Raw genomic sequence first — 8889 nt, forward strand, 5'->3', positions numbered from 1 at the left:
AAAGAAACGACGATTTATTAAAAAAAAAAATGGCGTACTAAGACGCACTTAAACATGTTCAGCCTTAGTTTATGACTACATCATTCGGCTTTCTATAGTCATTTAATGGAAAACGTACCTGAATTTATTTAAGATGTTCAGCACCTCATTCACTCATGAATGAATGAATAAAATTTGAAAATTGTTTTTTATTTAAAACTTAATTTTATTACCCAGGTGTACGTGCGCATAATACCTAAAACTCCAAATTTTTTTTTTTTTTAATTTTGAAATCATTTGCATTAATGAGACCCATTGAGTCATTTATTAATAATAATAATAATAATTTTTTATTTATTTATAATAATCCTCCATCTTGTTAATAAAAAAAATTTTATTTTTTGCTGAAAATTTAAATTTTTAGGTAGTGAAAGTTTTTTTCTTTTTTTTTTTCTTTCATTTCCCCGGGGGGAAATCGGGAGGGGGGGGTAATCTTTATGACGTGGAGGGTGAAATATTTAATTATCATTAATCTACTTTGCTTATGGGTAAAAAATATTAAGGAAATAATAATTAAAATATTTCTATTATTGATTATACATATCATTATTCTTAGAAAAAGAAGGGGAGGGGAGGGGAGAAGAGGGGAAGGAAAACCGTTTTAAAATCTATAAATAAAAAATATATATCACGTAAATAAATAAAATTATCATTATTGTTATTGTTATTATTGTATTAATAAGCTGAGCTTTCACTTTCTTTTAAAAAACAAAACAATTCCCGCCTAGTTTTATCTAATTCCACTTTTGTTTCGGACGTGAATTTTTTTTTTTTTTTTTTTTAAAATAATTTACTGTTATTAAATTAATTATTTTTAAATTTAATTAATAAATATCCGTTATTGGCGTTAATGTTAATTTTACATTTTTCTTTTTTCAAAATATTTATTTGTTAAATGACGTGTTTTGAAATATCATTTAAATAGTATTTGATATGAGTACTACTCAAATGATTATTTAGTAAAAATGGTGACCAAGAAAGAATATGATGATGATGTTACATTTAAAAAAGAATCTAAAATTAAAGGTATTTTATTTTTTTGTCATTATTTTATGATAAAAAGGATTTTTTAAGTTTTTTCATTACGATTTAAATATAAATTCGTTATGTATTTAAATTCAACTGCTGCTTTGAAATTTTTAAATAATAATTTTACCTTACATATTATTATTATGTTGTAGTATTATTATTATTATTTTATTTTGTGTTATTTGAATTTTAAAAAATTCGTTAATAAAATGTTATTAAAGTATTCGAAGTAGTACAAATTTCCTTTATTATTCCATTTGATAAATATTATTTAAAATTTAACCTAACTACGAGTAATAATTAAAAAATTTGCTTGTGATTAAGCAACATTTATGTTACAGTAAAAATGTTGTAAAATTTTGATTAAATATTTTAAATGTACACATCTGGAGTTTTTTTTTTTTTTTTTTAGTAGTATTATTATTCAAAATTTTATTTTCAGTTTCGAGGAAAATGACAGAAGTTGAAAGCAGTGAACCAGGTAGCACCAAATCGGCTCTTGTTATTGTTATTTTTATATTTTTAATATCTCTGTCGTTATTAGTTTGGATTTACATGAGTTTTCCAAAATTAGAAGAGTAAGTTTGTTTCTATTAACTATTATATCTAATTTTTACATCTGAAAAATATTAAAAAAACAAATCAATTAATAATTAAATTGAGAATAATTTTTTTTTTTTTAAATTTAATTTAATATTTTATTATTATTATTAATATCGTTGCAGGAATGAAAAATCAGTAGTTAAGTTGCCATTACATATGGAAGATGCTAAAAATTTAGGAAAAGTATTAGATAAATATAAGGATAAATATTACAATCAAGTTTTGGCCTTATTTTTTATTACTTATTTATTGTATCCTTTTTTTATTTTTTTTTATCATTAATTTATTATTAATATCGAATTTAATTTAATTTTATCAATGATTAATTTTTTTTTTCTTAATTTGTTTAAAATAGTTTACAGACTTTTGCCATTCCAGGATCCATTTCACTTTCCATTCTTTCAGGTTTTTTGTATCCATTCCCTTTTGCTCTAATGTTAGTTTGTTTTTGCTCGGCAACAGGAGCTTCATTATGTTATTTACTTTCTTCGTTATTGGGGAAAAAATTGGTGGAAAAATATTGGCAGGAAAGAGTGGCAAAGTGGTCGAAAACAGTAAGTGTTAGTTTAATTCTTATTAAAATAATTATTTTTAAAAAGGAAAAAAGTGGGACACTGACAATTATTATTTAAATGTTTAATTTATATTTAGGTTAATAAACACAGAGACAGTATACTGAATTACATGTTATTTTTACGAATGACACCATTTTTACCAAATTGGTTTATAAACATAGTTGCCCCTTGCATTGATGTTCCATTGTTTCCATTTTGGTTGGGAACATTTTTAGGAGTTGGTCCTCCATCATTTTTAGCAATTCAAGCTGGACAAACGCTTCATCAATTATCAGCAGAAGAATTTTCATGGTCATGGAAGTCTGTATCTCTTTTAGGTATGATATTTCAATATGGAGCATTACAACTGCATTTTAATTTTTTATAAATTTATTAAAAACTTTTTTTTCTTTTTTTCTTTTTTTTTTAGGTATTTTTGCATCTTTATCATTACTGCCAGTATTTTTAAAAAATAAAATAAAAAGAAAGTTTGATTAGAATTTATTTTTGTCTAGTCATCATAATTATAAGTTTGATCGATTAAGATTTATTATCCAGTGATTAGGTTAAGTAATTAAATATAGCCTTTAAATGTGTTTAAATGTGAAATTTTAAATACACCATTTTTTTTTTTTTTTAACTTTTTTTTTTTTTTTTTTCACACAAAAAATCATTAAATCATTTAAAATTTACATTGTGATCATTAAGAAAACATATTTTACTTTGAAAAAAAAAAAAAAAAAACTATTTTTTGTATTTTGTAATGGGAAAAAATTTAAGTATAGTTATTTATATATTTTATTAATAAAATTTGTTATTATTTGTTATTGTGAATCTATAAGAAAAATTTGAAAAATTTAAATCCAATTAATTAGTTTTGTATCATTTTATTATTTATATAAAAAAAAAGTGTGATTTTTATTTCTAATTATTTTCTTTACATATGGGGGCACTTAGTTTTTTTTTTTTTTTTTTTTCTTAATGATTAATAATTTTTACTTATTTTAATTGAGTAAATTGTTATTAATTAAGTAAGCATTTTGTTTTCCATTAAATTTTTAACATTATGTAAATTTTTAGACTTGTTATGACGTCTATGTTTTTCATAGAGTGTGTTTACGTCTGTGGTTATGGCGGAAAGTTAATGAATATGAGAGATTCTTCAATTAGTAGTAATGTCGGTTCCATTTTATGAATTAGATTTTAATGAAAAGATTGAATATGTTAGTTTATCAATATACGAATGGTCACAAAATTTAATATGTATCGCTTTTAAAAATAAAATCGTTGTGGGAATCATAAAGTTTCAGGTAAATTAAACATTTTTTTCTTCACCGCTTTTTAATACTTGGCCGGTTAGTTATTACACAAAGTAAAGTTTAAAATTACTCATTGATATATATTTTTATAGGAAGAATTTGAAGATATTGAACATGAAGTTGAATTTGAACCAGTTGAAGAATTTTATCATGGGCAAAAAGTTAATGCCATTTCTTGGAACTCTAATACTTCATTACTTAAAATTCCCAAAACTATAGAAATATGTGTTGCAAGTAGTGATAACAGTTTAAGAGTTTTTTCAAGCGATGTTTCTACTAGACATCATTCTAGAAAGGTTTTTTTTTTTTTTTAATTCATCTTAAAATACCTTTTTTAAAAATTTAAATATTTTAATACTTTTATGTCTCGAGTAGGAAATTCAGGGCCACATGGATTACATTAATGATTGTGCATTTGATCTTGAAGGAGATTATTTAGCGTCTGTGAGTGATGATTTAACATGTAAGCTATGGTCTGTTAATCATCAATTTCAATTATTGAAAACATTTAGTCTAAGCTCACCAGGTATCCAATTACAATTAGACTCATTAAAAAAACCAGCCTTATTAATTTTTGTTTTTTCATTCTTAGTAATTAAAATTATTTGTATTTGTAGGAATGTGTTTGACATGGAGACATGAAGATCCAGGAAAATTATTAGTAGGAGAAAAAGCTGGTATAATTAGATTATACAATGTATTGACATTAACACCTCTTAGTTGTATTATGAGTGGCATAGTTCCTCTCACTGGTATTTCAATGAGTTGTCAATCAAAAGTCATTGTTATTTTAGCATCAGGAGAATTAATCGCAACCGATTTTAATGTTGCATTGTTAGTAAATTATTTCGACTGCTTATTTGAGTTTTTATTAATTAATTAATATTTATGTAATTTAATTTTTTTTTTTTCTAGACAAACTACTGATTCTAAAGTAGTACATCCCGGTGGAGGATACAAAATTCAGTGCAGTCCAAGTAATGAGAATTATGTTGCGACTGTTGGTCGTCCTGGTAATACATTAAAAATCACCAATATTAAAAGCAAACAAACGTTAGTTACTGCAAATTTAGAGGTGAGCAGTTTTTTAGATATAAATATCTTTCTTGTACTAAATGTTAATGAATCATATCGATTTGGTAACAATAATTTAATTTTAATCTAAAAAAATTATTTGTATTTTTCAGGTGTTTGCCGGTTTTAGCTGGCACAATAGACTACCCTGCTTATGTGTCGGTAATAATTCTAAACTATCAATTTTTAAAATATTACCAAAATAATCTAAAATCTATTAAATTGCCATCATTAAAATCATTTGAAGTAATTTTAATTTTATTTTTTAAATACTAATAAAATTTTTCTTACATTTTTCACTACTTTAAATTAAATTTTTTTTTTTTTTTTCTACAAAAAATTTCCAATATAAATTAGTTATTTTTAATTACTTGCGATAAAATCAAATTTATAACTTTAAATTTATTTAAAATTTTAGGTATTGATTGATTGATTGATTGCTAATTAAAAATGAAAAGTAATTAGTATGATTTTTTATAAATGGCTATTCGGTTAGCAGAAAACACAAAAATATTCATTTTTTGGTAAAAGTAAGTTTTAATTTTTACTCTACTCTTTAAATTAAATACCTAAAAAATTAAAATTACCTTAATTTAATTTAAGGACAATAATTATTGGAGACAAGTTATGAATTAACTTTTTTTTTATTAATTATTTCTATATTTAATTTTTAATCAGAAACGAAATTTTTAACGTATGTTTTAAGTTGGTAGCAGTGCCAAAATGAATTACTCTTAGTTGTTTAGTTTTATGATTTTCTTAATGATGATAGAATAAATTGATTATAACTGAAACAAGTATTGAATTATGAGCAATATTTCAAGAAATGGTTTTGTTCATTCCATAAAAGTTCCACGTATTTATAAAACTGCTTCTCTAATTGCACAAAAAGTTTACGAAGGTGGAAGTTTAAAAGATCTTGTTTACAAAAGTGGTCATAAGGTAATATCACGCGTTTATTTTATATAAAATTATTTACTTGTTACAAAATTACTTGACCGTGTATTATTATTATTATTAACTAATAAAAAAAAACAAAAAATTTTTTCCTATTTTTTTACATCGTAGAATATTAAAGGCGTTTATGCCTTAGTCGTAAAAGCAATTCAATATAATCATGAGTTAGATGAACTCATGAAGAAATCAAAATTGTTAAAAAACGAAAGCCGTTTACAACCATGGTTAGCAAAAATATTAATCACTGAATTATTTTTCGGTAAAAAAGAATTAAAAGGTGAAAGCAAACCCGTTCAAACAATTTTAAACTATAAGAAAAATTTAGAAAAATTATTAAAGAAAATAAATTTTAATTTGAAAAACACTTGTTCTAAAGGTTTGTATAACTTTTTTTTTTCTTTTTTTTTTTTTTTTTTTTTGAAATTTAATATAGATTCATGAAGGAGTAAACAGACAAGATATTGATTCATCTCTCCAAAAATAATCTATTATTATAAACAAATTATAAAAAAATTTTGTGTGAAGAACTAACAACTAACGTAATCTACGATAAATTTAAGTATATAAAGGATCAAAATGGAAAGTACTGGTAGTGTGATTTTAGTTTTTTTATTATATAGTGCTGCAATGTTTGTTCTTCCTCTGTTTACTTATTTTGCAGTTCATAAACTTTTAAAAGATGAATTTAATATTGTCGGATTTCCAAACAGAGCATGGTAAGTTGCTTTATTAGTTTCTTTTGGACAAATTTAAATTTTAATCAATGCTTTTAAATTAATATGTTTTTATTTGTTGACATAGGTCTCTCATTTGTGCTGTTATCGTAGTCAACATAATTATAATTTCATATGTTTGGAGAGCATACAAGCAAGAAGTTAACGATGAGAAGAATGATGATAGTGACAAAGTTGAAACAACTGATTCATCTGATTCAAATATAAAAAAAATTAATTAATACCCACCTATTGGTATTAGAATCAGATATACAACATGATGCATTGATGCATATAATAAATTTAATTGATCTGTCCGAATGAAAAACTTATCTGAATTATTTTTAAATTTTAAATCGATTTCGCTTACTCTTTATACTTATAATTATATTAACATGATATCTTACCCAAAAGTGTAAACAAACTTATTTATATTTAAATTATAATTTTTTTTTTGTAATAATTAACTTTAAAAAGTTTTTAAAATGTGAGTGTGTGATCATTAGATAAAAATATCTTCTATTTATTTCTATTTTTACTAGTGTATACAAAAGTGATGTAATTAATGTGTATTGTAATAAAAAATTATTATTAAAAAGTGTAATTTCCAATTTTGTTTTTTCAGTTTTCGAAAATTATTTAAGAAAAAGAAGCATTGTAAATTTTTTATAATTTACAAAGATAGATTATATAAATTTGGAGAGATTGATCAATAATAACTAATTTTTACTAATAAAATTATTAATTTTATTGAATAATTTCATTTATATTATAAAAGTATTTTTTGTTTTAGTAACAAAGCCTAGATATGTTAGAGTGAATACATTGTACAACACGCCAGATGAAATAATTAAAAAATTTAGAAAAGATGGATGGACTTTTATTCCAGTACCTAATGATTATTTTGAATTCATAAAAGTCATTTCTAATTTAGGAGACGATTCATTTACAAAAGATTTTCACATAAAGGAATTGTTAGTTTTTCCCAGTAGTGTACAATTTTATGAAAATGAACTTTATCAAAATGGCAGTATTTTACTACAAGACAAGGTTGGTGGTTCACAGATTGTTTTTTTTTTTTTTCGAACCTTACAAAAATATCTATAAATTAATATTTAATATTTTTTTTTTTTCGATTAGGCAAGTTGTCTACCTGCCTTTTTGCTTAAACCTACACCAAATTCAATCGCACTGGACATGTGTGCTGCTCCTGGAATGAAAACAACACATTTATCAGCCATAATGAGAAATAAGGGAACAGTTTATGCGAGTGAAATGGATCCCAATAGATATCAAGTTTTATGCGACTTGATTAAAAATTCTGGATGTAATAATGTGATCACATTAAACATAGATGCTCTTAAACTAAATGCAGATGCAAATGATTCTCAAATGGAATGGTGTAAAGATGTCGAATATATTTTAGTCGATCCTTCATGTTCTGGATCAGGTACAAAATAAAACTATTATTTTTTTTTTCTGCCATGCAATAAACAAAAACCTATAATCAAATTCGATTGTTTATTATTTCAGGTATCGTCGACAGAATGAATATATTCGAGGGTGAAAAGAAAAATAATAAAAGGATAAAAAAATTATGCGGTTTTCAATTTAAATTGTTACTGCACGCTTTAACCAAATTTCCAAACGCCAAGCGAGTCGTTTATTCAACTTGTTCGGTGCTAGCAGAAGAAAATGAAAAAATAGTCGAAGATGTTTTGGCGAAGTTGAATGAATCGACGCCGGATGACGAAGGTAATGAAAATTTTTTAAATTTTAATTTAGTCGAACCTTTAAAAGATGTTTGGATACGTAGAGGATCCGACAGGTATCCTCACGGTAAATATTGTATTTTTTCCGATCCCGAACATGATTTGACTAACGGTTTTTTCATAGCCGTTTTCGAAAGAACCGTTAACGGTTAAATTAACGTTCCAAAAATTCAGTCATGCCAATTTTTTTTTTTTTTTTTCTATGACAATAATTTATTTTTGAAAGGAAAAATGAGAAAAAATGATAATTTCCTTTTTTTTAAATATAAATTTTAATTTAATTATTATTAATTGTGCAAAAAAATACAAACAAACAAACACACACTTGAAAACAAACAGTATAAATAGATAAAATGCAAAATTTTTTTTTTTTTTTTCGCTTGTACTTTAGCCTAAAATTATTTAGTATTCATTTTGAATTTGACATAACAAAAAATTTTAAATTTAAATTTAAATTATTGAAATTGTTATTAATCATGAAATTATTAATTTAATTTAAAAATCAATCATTACAAATTATTATTATAAATAAGAAAAACAAAATAATAACCGGGTAAAATTAAAATTTAGACTAGAATTTTTTACATGAGACATGAGCATTTTAATAAATAAATTAATTAATTAAATTTATTTTCATTTATTTATTACAATAACTAACCGAGTGATATTTTAAAAAAAAAAATTACATAATATATATATATATATATATATATATATTGCATAATTGTTTTTAACGTGCACATTTATTGACAAAAAAATAAAATAAATAAGTAAAAAGTTATTAATATAATAATAATGGGATGTAATTGTAAAGTATAGTAAAAAGAAA

The 8889-nt window shown here is 23.4% G+C and overlaps 3 protein-coding genes across 3 annotated transcripts; all 3 read left to right on the forward strand.

The window, feature by feature from the left end:
• Positions 1-1004: 1004 nt before the first annotated feature.
• On the forward strand, positions 1005-2723 carry Phum_PHUM088060 (uncharacterized protein; the record flags this gene model as incomplete). Its single annotated transcript, XM_002423796.1, has 6 exons — positions 1005-1065; positions 1511-1646; positions 1794-1922; positions 2027-2225; positions 2323-2563; positions 2656-2723. The coding sequence occupies 6 exons, from the start codon at positions 1005-1007 to the stop codon at positions 2721-2723; spliced, it is 834 nt and encodes a 277-aa protein (XP_002423841.1).
• A 677-nt stretch (positions 2724-3400) lies between these two features.
• Positions 3401-4824, forward strand: Phum_PHUM088070 (Nucleoporin Nup37, putative; the record flags this gene model as incomplete). The annotated part of the gene is made up of 6 exons (XM_002423797.1): positions 3401-3535; positions 3637-3840; positions 3920-4070; positions 4162-4378; positions 4460-4619; positions 4732-4824. The coding sequence occupies 6 exons, from the start codon at positions 3401-3403 to the stop codon at positions 4822-4824; spliced, it is 960 nt and encodes a 319-aa protein (XP_002423842.1).
• Positions 4825-5425: 601 nt separating this feature from the next.
• On the forward strand, positions 5426-8213 carry Phum_PHUM088080 (williams-beuren syndrome critical region protein, putative; the record flags this gene model as incomplete). The annotated part of the gene is made up of 7 exons (XM_002423798.1): positions 5426-5560; positions 5687-5951; positions 6237-6291; positions 6377-6474; positions 7082-7338; positions 7429-7738; positions 7822-8213. The coding sequence occupies 7 exons, from the start codon at positions 5426-5428 to the stop codon at positions 8211-8213; spliced, it is 1512 nt and encodes a 503-aa protein (XP_002423843.1).
• Positions 8214-8889: the final 676 nt, after the last annotated feature.

Source organism: Pediculus humanus, genomic scaffold (assembly GCF_000006295.1).
Source record: "Pediculus humanus corporis 1103172107436 genomic scaffold, whole genome shotgun sequence".
NCBI lineage: Eukaryota > Metazoa > Arthropoda > Insecta > Psocodea > Pediculidae > Pediculus > Pediculus humanus.